Source organism: Podarcis bocagei (genome assembly GCF_964188305.1).
Source record: "Podarcis bocagei genome assembly, chromosome: 3".
Taxonomy (NCBI): domain Eukaryota; kingdom Metazoa; phylum Chordata; class Lepidosauria; order Squamata; family Lacertidae; genus Podarcis; species Podarcis bocagei.
The window spans coordinates 91,747,711-91,766,089 of record NC_138127.1 but is presented as its reverse complement, the minus strand read 5'-3'; the positions used below and the strand labels follow the sequence as shown (position 1 = coordinate 91,766,089).

At 47.4% G+C, this 18,379-nt stretch overlaps 1 protein-coding gene across 8 annotated transcripts in view; it reads left to right on the top strand.

The window, feature by feature from the left end:
• Window positions 1–17,043, top strand: part of KLC4 (kinesin light chain 4) — a 64,106-nt gene extending 47,063 nt beyond the window's left edge. For 6 of the 8 annotated variants that reach the window (XM_081188602.1, XM_081188604.1, XM_081188603.1 and 3 more), the window contains 3 exons: window positions 13,581–13,705; window positions 14,988–15,045; window positions 15,867–17,043. In XM_081188602.1, coding sequence (XP_081044728.1) covers window positions 13,581–13,705; window positions 14,988–15,045; window positions 15,867–15,956 — 273 coding nt within the window. In that variant the 3' untranslated portion in view covers window positions 15,957–17,043. Of the gene's footprint in view, window positions 1–1,724; window positions 5,713–13,580; window positions 13,706–14,987; window positions 15,046–15,866 lie in introns of those variants that run through there. The other 2 variants (XM_081188606.1, XM_081188605.1) reach the window with 1 other exon arrangement.
• The last annotated feature ends 1,336 nt before the right edge of the window (window positions 17,044–18,379 follow it).

The window sequence follows — 18,379 nt, the reverse complement described above, 5'->3', positions numbered from 1 at the left end:
GTGGCTAAACATTGGGGATGGCAGGGACTGCAGTCCAGCAACTTCTGGAGGGCATCAGCTTGAGGAAGGCTGTTCTGATCTATTCCACCTCCTGGAAAAAAGGACTGCCTGCCCCCCCACCTTTTATATAGCTATCTCCAGGGCTTAGGGTGGGCTTCATCCCTGAGGAAGAGCCGGTAATTCAGGTGCTGGTTTCCTCTGTAGTCATGTCTGTACTGTGAGCCTACATTGCAGTAGTATTTCTATATTCTTGAATGCTCTTCTTATGCCACAAACCCTTCCCTCTCTCATTGCATGTTTCTTTAGATCAGGGTTTCCCAAACATGGGTCTCCAGCTGTTCTTAGACTACAACTTCCATCACCCCTAGCCAGCAGGACCCGTGTTCAGGGATGATGGGAACTGCAGTCCGAAAACAACTGGAGACCCAAGTTTGGGAAACCCTGCTTTAGATGTTCAAAATGGAGGATCAGCTTGCTTGAGCCTTAAAGGGTTGCCAGTGACATGGATCAGATAGAACTTCCTTCTCCAGCTGAATGGAGGCAAGGCCATCTGAGAGCTATTGATGGAGAGCCTAAGGAGCCACTCCAGAAAAGGGCTGAAACTTGCAGCTGCCCAAATTCCGTAGAATCTTAAAAACAACTGACTGAGATAAGGCACTAAGCCCTGCTACTGCCATACTTCTTTTCAGTTCAAACTGTATTCCGGTGAGAACTGAGCTTCCTTGGATTCTGGATTCTGGAAGACAGGGTTCCCACTGCCACCAGTTGCCTCCTAAAACGTTCTCACTGAAATTATGCGCTCTGTTTACGTTGGACAAATGTGAGGCCTTGCTAGCCTGCCCACCATCTCTCATGAGCCGAGCATGTACTCTAGAGTGCTTCCCAGAATTCTCAGGACGATCCGCTTAGCATTACGTTAAATGGAACCCGATCCATTTAGCTCACGGGGTCAAGGAGATGGATTCTGGAAAGGAGCAAAGGAGCAGCATTTTCTTTGAGAAACAGAATATGTCCTTTCATATTTGCCACTCCCCCTCCTTTCCTTTCCCCTCTAAACCCTCCCACCCCTCCATATTAGACTGGTAATAGCAAGAGATGTTGGAATAACTGAGGGAGACTTCATTTATGCAGCTGCAATCTAGTGTTTCTTCCTTGCACTAGGCAGTCTTCTCCAACGCTGGCGTCCTCTGAATGTTTTGGACTACAATACTGATCAGCCCCTTGCTGATGGGGGTTGTTGTCCAAAACATTCAGAGGATGGCAGGATTGGCAAAGGGTCTGGTTACTGCCCCGAGGTCCCATGACTAAGCAAAGCCCTATGCCGTGAATATTTTGAAGCACCCTTTAGCCAATCGCATGTTGCCCGAGGAAATTCCTTGCTCCTCACCCACCAATAATAAAAATAAAATTTTATTTATATCCCGCCCTCCCCAGCCAAAGCCGGGCTCAGAGCGGCTAACAACAGTAAAATAATACAGCATTCTGAAATCAATTCATTATAAAATCAGTTCAAATCAAATTAATGGCAACCATTGGGCTAGAGTTCTGTGAGGATTATAAAGGGCAGCTGTGTGATTTTCTCCCCACCCCACTGACCTGCAGTCGTTTGCTCCCCATGCTTGTACCGTTGGTTTGTATCTCCCTTCCCTCCTTTTTGTTTGGGGTTGTTGTGCATCCTCACTATGGCCTTGTAAAATTTTGTCTTTCTCCTCTCTGTGCACTAGGCTTAAATGCCTCCTGAGACTCCTTCCTCCCCACCACCACACACACAAACCCCACCCTACCCCTTCACCACAATCGCCCGGATGTTTGTGTGCCGCCCCTTCTGGCTTTCTTCCTCCAAGCCACCCCTCCCCTCCTTCCACCGTTCCTGCTCTCCTTGGCAAGGACTCCACGGCAGTCCCCAACCCCAACCCGGCGGGCACCGAGGAGTGGAACGGCACCCGCAGAGGAACGTCCAGCTGGCTGCACCCTGGTTCTACTGCTACCATGTCAACCGGCAAGAGAGAGCAGGAAGAAACTCCACGAATCCGCCATTTTGCCCCACCCCTTCCCCTCCGCCAGTGCAGGACTTTGGCAGAACTCCTTGTGACTTCCTCCGTTCTCTTTCCTGTGTCTTAACGGGGGCCCTCGGCGAAGGTCTTCTGCAGTCTGAAGAGGTCCTTGCTGCCCATCTCTCTGCCCTACTCCGCCTCCTGGCTTCCTTCCACCGTCTCCCACCATCCCTCTCCTTGCCTTCTAGCATAACTCAGATTTTTCTGCTTCCCATTTTAGCTCTCCTCCCACCCCGCCTTGCCCTTCTCTCTGCCTCCTTCCCCCTCCATTTTCCCTTGAAGCCAGAGCAGATGGTGGGGAGGCAGGGTAGACATTGGGATATATGTGTTTCTCACCCCTAGCTTCGGATGGCAGGGAAAGTTAGGGAGATGGGCGAATTGTATTCTGTGCCAGGGATGAGGAGTGTGTGGCCCTCCTGATGTTGTTGGGTTCCCCAGCCTTCATGGCCAGGGGTCAGGGATGATGGGAGTTGTAGTCCAATAACCCCCATCCTTGTTCCGTGCTCTGTTTTCCTTTCCTGTTCATCTGGTCATGTCCGGGATGCCTAAATGGCATTTGTATGCCCTTGCAGCCGCCTTCTCATAGGGATTGGGCCTGTCCAGATGGAGATGGAAGAAGCTTCAGGCTTGTGTCCATTCTCCTTGCTGATGGATCCTCTTAGCCTATTCTTGCAGGGTAAAGAAAGAGAAATGGGGCACATTGTATGAAAATAAAAATACTGACGGACATGCCAGGGCAAAAGTGTGTGAGGCAGAAGCGTGAGATGTGACTTCCTAAAGAGGACCTTGTTTTAAATGAGCTGGGCATAGTCCATCTCCTGTATGGCATGGAGACATTGGAGGAGGGTAGGCTAGAGGGGCTGCAACCGTCATGGATAGCGTTTTCATGGCCTATCCAGTACTGCCCCCTCTGATTAGACTTTTGGTCTGGACTTCCCCTGCCAGTCTAGCACTACAAGACGCCTGCATTTCAGAAGAAACAGCCTCTCTAGGACTCTGAACCCAGGAACATTTCCTCACACAGTTCCTTTTTTTCACAACAGGAGGGATAATCACAGACAAGGGTGACTCAACTGCCTCTGCTTCGTTGCCGCTCCTCTTGTTGTGCGGCGGGGGTGGCGAAACGGGACTGCATATTTGCATCTCTTTTATTTATTGTCATGAATGTAAAAGTTTTAACCTTGCTGTGGTTTATCACTGGAGATCGCAAGGTCCCAGCCAAATGTCACACACACACACACACACACACACACACACACAAACACACACACACAAAATCCACCCTGAAACCCACACCAAATGGGTGTGTTTGTAGCAATTGTAGCTGCTACTTATTTTAGAAGCCTGGCTAGGCAAGTGGGAGAGAGGGTTGGAACTGCACATCCTTGTATAAAAAGGCCGAGATCTAAGGCTCTTGCATGCAAGACAGCGAGGAGCAGAGGCAGGCAGAAATAGAAGGCCTCGGTTTTAAGGTGACAGTAGGTCGGCCCATTGCGATGGGGCATTGGGGAATATTTTAAGGGATGGGGAAGGGAATTTCTGGTTGGAGCATGGAAGTGTACAGTGGAAGTGTGGGAGAGACGTGCAGTCCTACATGTTTATATAGAAGTGCGTCTCACTGTGCTCATTGGCACTTATTCCCAGGTACATAAGATTTCAGCCTTGGTGGCAGCCATGCCATTGAATGCATGAGGGTGTAGCTTTGTAGGGAGCTGAGAGAGCCATTTGGGGTGAGGAGGAGGAGAGAGAGAGTTCCCTTGGGAACTGGGGCGTACAGCGGGACTTGCAGTGAGTTGTCAGAATTTATTTATTCTTTTTTTAATGAGGTGGGGATTTAAATGTAGACTGTGAAAAAGGGCACGTTGTTGGAGAGAATACCGGATGGGATTTGTTGAGTAGAAAGCAAAGTCTGGGGAAGTGTTGGAGAGAAGTCCACTTGCATGCAGAGCATTTATTTTTTGGCCCATTTTACATCATGGAAACCTACATGGCCAGTATTGGTCAGGGCCAAATCCAAATTGGACAGAGCAAGGACACACACACACACACAGAGCATTCATGCATTTCCACGCACTCTGCGTATTCACTCACTTCAAAAAACTATCCTGGTTCTGTCACCCTTCTCCCTCCCTCCATCCATCCACCCACTTCCCCTGCCTGCCCTCTTGTAGTCAAACAGGCAGGGCTGAGTCAACTACGCAGGAGGATGTTGCTGTATCCCTGTATCTTCATCTTGCTGTGCTTCTTCGCTGAGAATAGGACCCCCTTTCTCAGCGCACAGTGAAGAAGCCAAGCCGGCGAGTGTTGCAGGAAGAGAGCAAGCTCCCTTTTACGTTGCCAGCTCGGTGGGCCTGGTTCCCCCGCTTCTCAGCTGTTTCACACAGACAGGGTTGTGGGGAGGTGGTTGGTTGAAACCTAACTTCCCTGCGATCTCCCTCCCCCTTGCGCTGCTCAACCAATCCGCAGCGAGCATCTGAGAGGCAGTGGAAATGGGGCTGTGGAGGAGGCGGGGAGTAGGACTTGAGGGGGAAGCCGATTGGCCAAGTGGGAAAGCCTGGCAGGCCGTATTTGGCCCACAGGCCGAAGTTCTCCACCCCTGGTGCAGAGGGTCTAGCAATGTCTGAGGGGAAATCTGGGCGCTGGAATTTTCAGGGCTCTGGTTTCTAAGGGAGACAGTTAATTCATCCCTTGCACTGGTGCTGGACGTATAACTCCTTTATGTTTCTGAAGGGGAGTCAGGCGCTTTGATCCTCCTCCAAGGCATGCAGGTGTGAGGGAATTTTTCCCCTTCAGCTCTCCTACCCATGCATAGCTTTTGTGGCTGTTTTTGATGTGATTTGGTGTTCTCGTGAGTATAGCTGGCTTTAAAAGAAGACGGCGACTAGATAACGTTTATAAATTAGAATTAGGGCTAGGTGTTAGGTAAGACGTATGCACCCTTTTTGCTCCAGCAGCCCATAACCATAGAGTGATGGAAATGAACCATAAGAGTATGCCGTTATTGCCCTGTGCTGTTCTTTTCTGGAGCTGCTGGAGGCAGGATGCAGGTCAAGGGAGTGCCTGCCCCGGAAAGGATGCTCTCGGCTGGAGCTGTGTGGCAGGACAGTCTGAAGGCTCTTGGGCCTAAATGCCTCTTGGGGCTCCTTTTGGGAAGTCCTTTGCAGCCACAGCGGAACTTTTTTGCCTGTCTGATTCTGAAAAGGGGCAGCTTAATGCATGTCTGGGGCATGGCAGCTGTTGCCTCCCCATAAAGGGAGCTGGTAGGGAGAGGTGTAACCAACCCATCCAGAGACAACGCAAGCTGCAGTTGCTAAGAACCTATTGATGCTTCTTTTACACCTGGTTGTGGTTCTGCCCTGCACCGAGTGGGGAGGTGGAGCCTGTCCCAGGATGCTGTGAAGATGCCTCTGGAGCCCGTCCTGGGAAGCTGCTTCCAGGGCCTCCCCTTAGAGCGACGGAGCCTCGATCAGCTCTCTGCCCAGCTCTGCATTTTGCCTTGCACTGGGGCTGTCCACAAGCCTTTTTAAAAAATAAAAATAAAATAGCACTAGCTGGGGGTGCTAAAAGTGTGTTCTACTTTCTGCCTTTGGCGCATACTTGGTGCTTTCCTTTAATGTTGTGAACTGATTTACCTCCAATTAAAGGCAGAAGGACCTGATCCCCTTCTTCTCCGTGACTCTTTTCACCATGCCGCCGCTCTTCTTACTCTTTTAAGAGAATTGCTGTCTCTTTCCTCCGAGGGCAAATCTTTATAGGCTTCTACACGCTGCAAATGCTCTGTTGTGGAAAGCAGGCAGCAAACTGGCCTTAGGTACGTGTGTAAAGTATGAATGAAGCTTGTGTGTGTGTGTGTGTGTGTGTGACTGACTGATTATTATGGAGCAAGTAAGGGGAAAGGATTTGCTATTCCCTGTGCAGTAGCCACCGTGTATAAAGTCACTCTGTCAAACAGAAGGGGAAAATGAAAGCTTTAAGAAGACCTGTTGTTTTTTTGTTCAGAATTATTGCTTACCCATACAGTCTAAGGTTCAGTGGGTCTGAGAATCTACACCTCTAAGGGAAAATGCTGCATCAGGCATTTATAGGAATAATAAAATATGAACCGTTGCTGCAGGACAGCAGCATACATGTAATTCAGCAGTGGACCTGAATTCATTCCCACTTTCCGGCACTATATTGTCTCTCTCGCTTACCCTACCTGTCCTTGTGCCTTCCTAGGCATCACTGTACTCCAGCACCGCAAGAAAGTAAAAATATTTGAGGAGTGCAAAGCAAAACTGCTCAAATGTTTTCAGTCACCCAAACGCTTCGCCCACCAAGGGAAAAAAGAATGAGTCTTCCTCCCTTAGGAGAACTGGGATATATTAGTTTCATTTGTAATAATGTTCGTGATGGGAATAGCAGCTTGGATCAGCTCATCAGTAAAACATTTCTTGTCTGCTTTTCTAAAAACACAAGGCAGGGTAAAGAAGTAAGATTGTATATTCTTTTGACCTTAAGTTGTTGGTAGGATTCAACCAGGAAAGTTCTTCCTACCACGGAGTTGTATTGATGGGAGAAGCATCATATGTGAGATATCCTATCAAAAACATTAAATTTGGGGGTAGGGTGTAGAATTTTTTGCATTTTGTAAGGTGAAATGGTGGAAAAATCTTGGGGGGGTGCAGCACATTTGACTTCCCCTGCCTAAAGAACAAGCATTCTTGATTTTATTTACTATGTTTATATCTAGTATTCTAGTTAACCAGAGGCTGATAATGTTGACCTTTAAAAGTAGCTGGCATCAAAAGACCATAAGAAGAGCCCAGGTTTGTTTTTGTTTTTAATTATGTCTAAGGCAAGTAAGGGGATGCGGGTGGCACTGTAGGTTAAACCACAGAGCCTAGGACTTGCTGATCAGAAGGTTGGCGGTTCGAATCCCCACGACGGGGTGAGCTCCCGTTGCTCAGTCCCTGCTCCTGACAACCTAGCAGTTTGAAAGCACAACCAAGTGCAAGTAGATAAATAGGTACCATTCCGGCGGGAAGGTAAACGGTGTTTCCATGCGCTTATCATGTTCGCCAGAAGTGGCTTAGTCATGCTGGCCACATGATCCAGAAGCTGTACGCCGGCTCCCTCGGCCAATAAAGCGAGATGAGCACCGCAACCGCAGAGTCGGTCATGACTGGACCTAATGGTCAGGGGTCAGTGCTTTCCCTGCGAATGCATACTCTTTATCACTGAATTGGAGCAAACAACAATCCACGGAAAACCTGAATTGCCGTTTGTTCCATTTTGGCGATAAAGAGCGGGTTCTCATGGTAAAAGTGCCAAAAACAAAAAATGGACTCTGACCATGCGCTTTATAGTGTGGACCTGGGCCTAGAAAATGTGAGGCAAAAGGTAAGTATGGATGATCCCTGTGTGACCTTTGCTTAAACATAACCTTCGATTGTGGGAAGCTCTGAAGTTCCTGTGCTGCTTTCAATTCTGTCCCTTTACAGATGAATCCCAATTCTTTATTCTCTGCTTAATACATATTCCTGTTTGATGCCAACATGTGGCTGGCTTGTCATCCCATGGAAATGGTCCCCTTAGCTCAACTCATAAAGTGACCCATATGGTACCTAGGAGGAAATCTGGAGCATCCTTTTGATTCAGGCCAATGGCCCATCTAGTCTAGCATCCTGGTTTCTCAGCGGCCAGTCAGATTCCTGTGGGAAACCCGCAAGCAGGAGCCAAGCACAAGGTATTCAGAAGGATTACTGCCTCCAGCTGTGGAGGCAGATCATAGCTAATGCTTCTAGTAGCCATTGATAGATTTATCCTCCATGAATTTGTCTAATCATCTTTTGAAGCCACCTGCTACGTGGCTACAAATAATATATAATAAACCTGGCCAATTTTTCCGTAATCCTACTTCTACCCAGAAGTAAAATGCCATTGACTTCAATGGGACTTGCTCCGAAGTAAGTGAACATAGGATTGCAGCTTTCAGTAGAGTTCCTGTGCATGCTACCTGGGTATAAGCCACTTGAACCCAGTGGACCTCACTTTTGAGTCGAGAGGCATACAACTGTTAGCTCAGTAAAGCAGAGACGAAAATCAACATGAAGCTAACGTGAGCTACAATGGCAGCTAGCTCAAACATTGCGGAAGGATTTAATGAAATTATGTGCTTCTAATCCGAGTACTTAAGAGGTTTGCATGTAAAAGCCAGATGGAACTCTTGTGAGCAAAAACAAACAAACACCTGACTTCTCTTGGGCTATAAAGCTGGAAAAGATCAGCTCTTGTGTATAAATCCTTAAATGTGCTGATGAACGGTACCTATGCCATACATGGGTATTCTCAAGGCCAAACACAGCTGCAGAAGAAAGACTGAAAGCAATTCCAAATAATCAGGACAAAACTGAGCCCCAACATGAAATGTTACAAAACTCCAGGAGCTTACAAGTAATGGTCACGGAGCATACTTACAGCAAAAAACAATACCTCATCTTGTACAACCATGGGGCCCATTCACGCTGTTTTGTACAAATACAATGACAATGAAAAGAAAGGTTTGTTTGCTGTGGCATAGCCAGTCAAGAAACTGGTTGCATCTTTCCTGAGCTTCCTTTGCCCTCTCTATAGCAGGGGTCTTCCCCTTCTGAAACAATTGGAGGGGGAGCCTGGGAGTTACTGGGTGAATGGCTGTGGGCAATAAAGCCAGTGGGAATGCCCAAATCTGTGGGAATATTCCACAGAGTTTGGAATCCAGTTTATACTAACAGATCTATTTAGCTGGAAAGTACATGAGTGGGGGGTTGGTAGATCACTGCCTTCTGAAGGTAAGGATCTGATCAAGATAACTGGTTTTTCACAACTCCAGCACCTACTCCCATTTGTTTCCAGACCTTCCAACATCTATCCAAACGATAGCCTGCTGCTGTGTGTGTGAATACTCACAAAAAAAGTTCCCATGAGTGGTATCAAGTCCTGACCCAGCCCACAAACACCTCCTTTGGCATTTATAGGTGTTGATGTCCCCACAACACTAAGTTACATAGTTGGCGAAGACCTCAACGAAAGATCCAGCTTTCCAGAGAATCTGCAGTGCAGCCTAGCAGGTGTCCATAGCCAGGGAAAAAAAACATTCTGTGGCATAAACTGTGCTGTAGAGCCTCCCTATAAGCTACAGCAGGGTTGTAAAATGTGTGGCCCTCAAGATGATGTTTGAGTCAACTCCCATCAGTCCCAGCCAGCATGGCCAGGGATGGTGTTCAGAAGCCCCTGAAGATTCCCATCCCTGAGCTAGGGCATCTTCATGCATCTCTTCCATGCCCTACCTGCAGCAGAACTTAGGCCGGGGGTTGCCAAACTTTTTGGGCCATTGGACATGTTTGGTAATTTGAGAAAGTGCTGCGAGAACTGGTTTATTTTATTTGTTAAATTTGTATACTTCCCTTCATCCGAAGATCTCAGGACTGTTCACGGCATAAAAATAAAAACATAACAGAAATGAGATTCCGCAAAATGGCTGCCATGCAGGTGCGCTTGTGACAAGACACAAAATGGCGGTTGCGGCATAACACAAAATGGCTGCCACACGTGAAGAGCCGAGACAGGTACACCAAATTTTGCAGGCATCTTCCCCCTCACTATCAATGGGAAAAAGGCACCTGCATCAGCCAATACTTAATAACAGACATTTTTTTGCACCTCTCGTGTGTTTAGAACGGAAGGGAGGGTTCATGTCCTATCCTGTAACATAGGCATGTTTAAGGGGGCACATTCATTGTAGGAGAGAAAGCAGTACAAACAAGAACTGAGCAGGAACAGTGCATTGTGGATTTTTGAGGGGATATTTACTGGGGCCTTTTGAAGATGCCACATGATGCCCTGCCGCCCGTGGGCGCTGTGTTGGCAACCTCTGTCTTAGGGCAACCGCAAACTATTTCTGCACATCTTGGGTCAGTATTCTTAAATTACGTCGGGGCCCTAGGTAAAGGTAAAGGGACCCCTGACCGTTAGGTCCAGTCGTGGCCGACTCTGGGGTTGTGGCGCTCATCTCATTTTATTGGCCGAGGGAGCCGGCGTACAGCTTCTGGGTCATATGGCCAGCATGACAAAGCCGCTTCTGGCGAACCAGAGCAGCGCACGGAAATGCCATTTACCTTCCCGCCGGAGTGGTACCTATTTACCTACTTGCACTTTGACGTGCTTTCGAACTGCTAGGTTGGCAGGAGCAGGGACGGAGCAACGAGAGCTCACTCCGTCGCGGGGATTTGAACCACGACCTTCTGATCGGCAAGTCCTAGGCTCTGTGGTTTAAGCCACAGTGCCACCCGCGTCCCTACGTCGGGGCCCTAAGTTGCAACAATACAGTGGTTTGACCATATTGTGTAACGGCCACTTCCTACACAAGAGCCACCTCTCCTTGAATTATCTCTCCTCGAGCCCTGACAGGTGCCCATCACTGGGAAGATTCTGCGCCAGGCAGCTCAGAGCTGTCTTTGTAATTTCCCACTGCCCCCTTGTGCAGTGCTGTCATGGACCTGGTGAAAAGTGTAAACGGCTCCCAAGTCACCCGTTTCAAGTGGCAGCGTTGCCACCACTGAGGAAGCATACAGTGGTCCCTCTGTGCTTGCAGATGTCACAGATGCAAAGCAGGGCTAGGGAGGGGGCGTTGTAAGTGGGAGTCATGGAGTTGAAAAGGCCATTAGGAATTTTCACCTGCCGTTCAGCTGAATTCCACTTTTAACCCACCAGTTACAGTCCTGCCCTCTGGGCAACAGAGAACAAGCCTTCTCCATCTTCTCCATGACATATCTTCAGATGTTTGGAGACAGCTATCATGTCACTCCTTAACTGTCTCTCCTCTAGGCTAAACATAGAAAGCTCTTAGTACCATTTCCCATAGGCTTTGTTCCCAGAGCTGTGGATTGTGAGCTGGGGGGGGGGGGTAGCGGGGAAGAACTGCAATTTTTCCCTCCCTCCCCCATCAAGCAAGCTTGATATTTAGGCTCTTGCATTAAAATGAGGCTAGAACCCCAACCTCCTTCATTAAGAGATCTAATTAATTCTGCTTTCATGCAAGGCAGCTGGCAAACAATGGACATATTTTCTAGTTACCACTATATGCAGGCAAATCAAGGACACAAACACATGAAAATCAGGACCATTACAAGGGTTAATTTGGGATAGAGAAATTGAGTTCGGAATAGGGACTATTAAGAGGCAGGAGACCTTTGGAAATATATATATATATCCATGACTAATAGATATAGATCTGTGGTTCTCAAACTTTTTTATCTGGGGTACACATTCAGAATAAAAAATTGCTTTTTGCATTATTGCATTATTATTATTTTTTACTGATAAGTAATACAAACAGAAGCAACAACTAGCAGTGCTTGACTTTGAAAAGATGTCTATCCGTATTCTGCAAACCAAGCAAATAAATAAAATGATACTATACTGTACTACACTATACTAGACTGAAATGTTCAAATGTTTCTTCGTCCTTGAATCTTCCAGCCACATGGCCACACCAGTGATCTAGATCAAGGCTATTCATATCCTGCAGCTTCTTGCTGAACCAGGGTATCTGGTTTGAAGTTTGGATTTCAGTGAGTCACAAACTTTCACCGAAGAGAAAAGTAGACTCACACAGGAGTGAAAATGTAGAGATGTTTGCCTGGATCTTTGCATGCAGCAAGTATGACTTGGTGGTGTGATTTCTGACAGTGCTGATTGCCCATAGGGTAAAAGGAAAATGGCAGGCAACAGTCTCTTGCCCTCCCCCCCCCCCATGGTAATAAATCATAGTGTCCTGCCTCACGGAAACATTTGGCTAGCCTTTATGGAAAACAGACTAGATAGACCGTTAGTGTGCTCCAGCATGCCTCTTCTGATAGTCTTCCTTCAGGGTGCAATACACACCTATTTCCTGCATGACAACCTCTTCAAGAGTGTGGCTTCATAGTTCTATCTGCATAGGAGGACTGTAGCTTCTGAGCATGTGACAATCTAAACTTTACTATACTCCAATGTCTTTGAAATCCTCTCTCTGTGTATGTGTGTGCTCCTTTTTCTACATGTGTGGATGTTCTGAGTAACCACCGTTCCTGGCACAAAGTGCTCACATTAGAGATGTGGTCTATATGGTGATTGTGTGTATATGTAATACTGTGTTTTAATAGTAATGGTGTGTTTTAATTGTAACCTGCCCCGGGACGTGTTAGGCTGAAGGGCAGGTAGTAAATTGTAACAGCCGTAACAACAATTCTGTTTTAAGTAACATACCATTCCAGAATAAGGCCTTCTAGGTAACATTTATTTTGGTGACCGTTCCCATCACTGAATCTGTTTTGCATGGGAGAAATTGAGAGCAGCGGTGGGCGTAATTTCTTGCTCACACAGCGGATATGCATGGCTGTGAGGACTTAGTGATGCTGCGGTAGCTGGGTGGTCACGGCAAACAATGCCCATGTTAATTTTTGCAACTCAGCCATAACTTCAATAAATGTCTCTCACTCACACACAAGACCCACACTGCTTTTCCGTTTGTTCCCAGGCCTATATGTGGGCCATGCCCATTGTTTGTGTTTATCTAGGCGTGGATTCATGGCAGCGAGAGCATATGCCAGCCTCTGTTGTGTGCAAATGATGCATTTGTCTGTTGAGAAGAAGGAACTCTCTTAAAAAGAGTGTATTCTTCAGTATGCAAGTGAAGTTCAGTTTTACACACCCCACTTTTTTTGGAACGGTCACCAAAATAAATGTTACCCCACAGGCTGCTGGTGGGGAAATCAATTTATCCCCCAGCGGATGGAAACATAGAATAGGTTGTGAAGGGAAAGAACAGGCCAAATCTTTTACTAGTTTTCTCCCCATTTCACAATTGTGCAGCCCCCAATTGCAACCTGAAGTTGGTACAGTCCCAGAAAACCTCTACCACACTTTTCTTCAAATCAGAGATGGGAAATGTGTGGCCCTGTTACTCCTGTCAACCCTGACTATGGTCTGTGCTGGCTGGAGCTGATTGGAATTAGAGTGCTTTACCTCTGCTTTACAATGTACCTTGGTTCTCGAACTTAATCTGTTCTGGAAGTCTGTTCGACTCCCGAAACCGTTCGAAAAACAAGGCGCGGCTTCCGATTGGCTGCAGGAGCTTCCTACACTCAAGCAGAAGCCACGTTGGACGTTCGACTTCTGAAAAATGTTCGAAAACCGGAACACTTACTTCCGGGTTTTCAGCATTCCAGAGCCGATTTGTTTGTCAACTAAGCCCTTTAAGAACCAAGGTTCCACTGTATATAATACCTCCAAATCTGATGTGCGTTTACATAGGCTTGTTTTGGTGTAGGCCACCAGCACATTTGATACTGGCAGTTATTGTTGCCAGACAGGAAAAGGGAGAGATCCTCTACCTCTGTACTAACAGGTTGCCTTTAGGTTCTGACTCCAAATCGCATGGAGCCGTTTCTTTCTGCTCTCTGGACGAGTCACTGTTCACACACCATCTCACCAATGATTGCCATTTGTTGTCTTCCTGTCCAGGATGGCACTGGTGCCCTTCGACGCAGCGGTTCTCTAGGGAAGATTCGGGATGTGATCAGGAGAAGCAGTGAAATGCTGGTCAAGAAACTGCAGGGGAATGGCCCGCTGGAGCCAAGGAACACCAAGTAAGAGGCTTGCATATTTGTTTGCTTAAAGCATTTGTACTGTGCTCTTTTTTTGTAAAAGGCTCTCAGAGCAGGAAACAAAAATCCGCGGTAAGATAAACTCGCTGTGGCTGTTGCATCTAGCTAGCTGCCATCTCTAGACCTGCACCCTGCTTTCTTAAAGACCTTTAAAAAAATAATTGGCTGTACCATAGTTTGCTGGTTAGGATTGAATGGTAAACTGTGGATTGCCTCAGGAGAGGAGAAGGAGAATCACTGTGCATGAGGAGGGAGCATGCAAGGCTGAGACTTTGTCCCAGGCTTGGAAATGTTCATCTGAACCACCTCCAGTCATTTTTATTGTCTGTACCACCTTACATGGGACGTGGGTAGCGCTGTGGGTTAAACCACAGAGCCTAGGACTTGCCGATCAAAAGGTCGCGGTTCGAATCCCTGCGATGGGGTGAGCTCCCATTGCTCGGTCCCTGCTCCTGCCAACCTAGCAGTTTGAAAGCACGTCAAAGTGCAAGTAGATAAATAGGTACCACTCCGGTGGGAAGGTAAACGGCGTTTCTTTACGCTGCTCTGGTTTGCCAGAATCGGCTTAGTCATGCTGGCCACATGACCCGGAAGCTGTACGCTGGCTCCCTCGGCCAATAAAGTGAGATGAGCGCTGCAACCCCAGAGTTGGTCACGACTGGACCTAATGGTCAGGGGTCCCTTTACCTTTACCACCTTGCATTACCCTTGATGAAAGACACTTTATGTCAAGTTAAGTTATCTCAAGTTATGTTAAGTTTGTATATTTTCCAAACTTCCTTTCATCTGAGAAAGGAAGCTGGTAAAGGGCACCTCTAGCTACAGAGGTCACTTTGAGCCTTTATTGATAAAGATTGATCCAGGAGTGCCCCCCAAACTCCAAACCTAGCTTTTCCAGAGTTGACTGACCCCACCCAAAGTAGGAACCTTTCCAGTTTAGCAGACTCAGGAACCGCTCACCCATAGTGCCTCCATCTTGGAAGAGTTCAGACTCAGTTTTTGGCACTCATCCAGCCCACTGCTGAGTCCAGGCACTGGGCTAGGGCTTGCACAGCATCTCCTGAGTCAGTTGTTACAAAGAGCCGGGTATCATCAGCATGTTGAGGACACTGATATCTAATTTGATATGTGGCAAAGGGATATTCTCTGACATAGAGTGGAAAAAGTTTAGTCAAGATTTCTTGCCCAGAGTATTCCCAGATGAATGAAAAGAGTATTCCTGGAGCCAGTGCTATGGAAACATCTTTTTCTTACTTTTTTTTAGCATGAAAAGGGCAGCATCACTGAACTACCTGAATAAATCCAGTGAGGATTCCTTCCAGGTGAGAGCACCATTTGCTATGTTCCCAAAACAGCATTAGCTGCAGGTTATTTTCACTCCTTCTGTCACTGCAAATGGACAAAAAAATATTCAGGTGCAGGGAAAGAGAGTTAGATCAGCTAAGGTGAAAAGTATAACCTGTCAGAATGTGTAAGTTTCCCGTGGGTATTGGTATCACCACTGGAAGGGTTATAGTCTGGATTAAGTGCAGAAGGAAACATAGTGGTTCAGTTCGCACCTAATTCTAAGCCAAACTTTGGCTCATCAGTCATGCAAGCTCCCAGAGAGCAGATCTAGGCCACTTTGCTCTTTTGGCCATGCTGCTGCTGAGAAGTAGACCATGGCTTGGTTTAGTGCATCATCCGAACCTGAGCTCATGCTTTGTCCTCACAGCAGCAGGCCTGGAGGAGGAGCAAAGTGGGAGCATTCTTCTCTCTGGGAGTCCACACGCTCACATGTTCATGTCAAGCCATGGTTTGGCTTAGCATTACATGCAAGCCAGGTCACAGATCTGGAAGCGTGCATGTGTCTGAAATATTTGCTGCTGTAGCATTTGAGAAGTTCCCCCGGGTAAGCTGGAAATCAAGTGTGAGGCAAGGATTTCCCCCTCTTAACTTCTGAATCATCACTGTGGGGTGCCTTAATTATCACTTCTGCAACAGAAGTGGTGCAGATTGCATCTCTCAGGGCTAACATGCTGTGCTGTATTGAGAGAAATCTGAACACTTGCTGGTTACTTTTCATGCTTTAACACAAGCTCTTGGTCTTAATGAATACAAGATTGGAATATGTAAGTGAATCTGGGTTTATTTATTTTTTTAGGATTCCCAGGGTCTTCGGGCTGAGAGCAGAGGCCTCAGTGCAAGCAGTGTGGATCTCCCTTCTCACACCTCCTTGGTCACCTCTAACTGAACCTACCACATTATTGATCGCCGCACCCCGTCTCAAACGTTGACTGCTTCACCATACCGATACTTCCATCTCAAGCTGATTGCTGTTTTGGATACTTCATCTGTAACGTCCTCACATGTTAGAATCCTCATTATTGCCTCTCGTGTTGATATCACTACAGTGGAAGAGAAGTGTGTCCTGTCATTGGAAAACACTAACCCACACGGGACCGTTGCCAGACCGGAAAGGGGAGCTCCCTCCTTCACCAGCTGTGGAATAGCAGCTTTGGTGAATGCATCCACCCCCATGTTTGCAAGCTGTGTTTTACCGATTGCACAGAATCGAGTTCCAGTATCTCTTCCTTGACCCGCTGCCTTGCTGAACTTTGGGCACAGAGTCTCAGCCTCTTCCTTAGTGTGCATCCTTTCCACCAGATAGCATTGCTGAGAGAAGCTCTCTCGTCCATGCTCTCAAGCTGGCTTGCTCATTCCTTCGGTGCCTGACCCCGATAGTCCCCAGTACCATCTATTTTTGCACAGTATATCTCCCCCATCACCCCCCCCCCGGCAGCCTTCTAGGGCTAGGCTCTTGCCAAATGAGTATTCTTGTGTCTGGGGGTTGTACTGCAGCAGCAGACAGGAAGGAACACGGAAATACGATGGCTAGTTAGCCAATTTTGTGGGGGATTAACTTTGCCTAACCAAAGCAGAGGTGGGAAACCTCTTTGCTCCCTCGAGGGCTGCATTTATTCAGGTCTCTTGTGGGCCTCATGACAGCAGTGGGCAGGGCTGGAATCACCTCCTCTCTCTCTCTCTATCACCCACCCACCCATCCATCTAGTCCATACACACACTCAGCCCGCTTACTTAAAAGGACACAAAGAGACAGGTATCGACTTCACAGAGATTCGGTATGTATACACTCCACAAGTCTTGTTCCCACTCTAGCCTCTGGCATCGCCTGTGTCTGCCTTAGCATGAGCCACTGTAGTGCAGAGCAATGAAAATAACCGCAGGGAGAACCTGCCACTAGCCCTGTGTTACTACCCGTGATTTACTTCCGATTGTTGTTGTTTTAATTTAATAATTAAAAACGATCACAGAAGCCATTTTGCCAAGCGTCTCCAGAGCAGATCTTGCTGTTGAAACACTTTCGCCTTGGGTTTTACATCTGCCACGCATGACGACAGTGGCAATGAAACTAGGGAGAGAGCAGCTGTCTCTCAGAAATGAGCATGCATTGTTGTACAGGGACAGAAATGTTACGGGGGGCAGGTGGGGTGTTAAACGAGCGCATCACCTCGCCTCTTATTCAAAATAAAACAGCGTGGTTTGAGTGCACAAAGGTCTCCTTACACCAAGTCTGACCGTTAGTTCATCTTGGCACAGTGCTGGCAGCAGCTTTCTAGGATGGGTAGGGAAACCAGGCCTATTTGACCTGCAAAGCCATTTTGAAGCAAGTCACACCCACCTGCCTGACATCTGATGTCAGGTATGGGACAAGTGAAGACATGGCTAGGTCAAAAGGGGGTTTGGAGGCACCACTGATCAGCAGCACCTGCAAAGCCCAGGGCTTGTATGGAATCTAATGCAGCTTATAGGTAAAGGTAAACGGACCCCTGACCATTAGGTCCAGTCGTGGCCGACTCTGGGGTTGCGGCGCTCATCTCGCTTTACTGGCTGAGGAAGCTGGCATACAACTTCCAGGTCATGTGGCCAGCATGACTAAGCCGCTTCTGGCGAACCAGAGCAGCACATGGAAATGCCGTTTACCTTCCCGCCAGAGTGGTACCTATTTATCTACTTGCACTTTGACATGCTTTTGAACTGCTAGGTTGGCAGGAGCAGGGACCGAGCAACGGGAGCTCACCCCGTCGCGGGGATTTGAACCGCCAACCTTCTGATCGGCAAGCCCTAGGCTCTGTGGTTTTAACCTACAGCGCCACCCGCGTCCCAATGCAGCTTATAGTTGATGCTTATACAGAGCCATACATGCCTCTTTGAAAGCACTGTGGTCTTTTAATTAAGGGGTGTACATAAATGTTAAAAAAATAAATAAATCAGCCTAGTATTGGTCCTTGCATGCCATGCATGGTGCTTTGAAGCACCAGCAGCCAATTGATCTCACACAGTTTAATTTCAAACCACGCAAGTAAAAGCGGATCACCTGATGCTATGGTAATATAAAATGATTGGCAGGTGGCCAGCCCCACCTACCCCTGCTCAACTTGGCCCATGGGGTTGGGGGGGGGCAAGGTTCTGACCCACCAGCAGCATGCAGTAGATTTATGCTTATAAAATTTATGCACTGCTCTCTACCTAAAGAAGTTGACCAAAAGGTACAATGATACGACTTAAAACATATTAAAAACAGACCTACCGGTACAATATGAAATAACTGGTATTGCCCTAATGCCTAGGAAAACAAAAATGACTTTGTGGAAA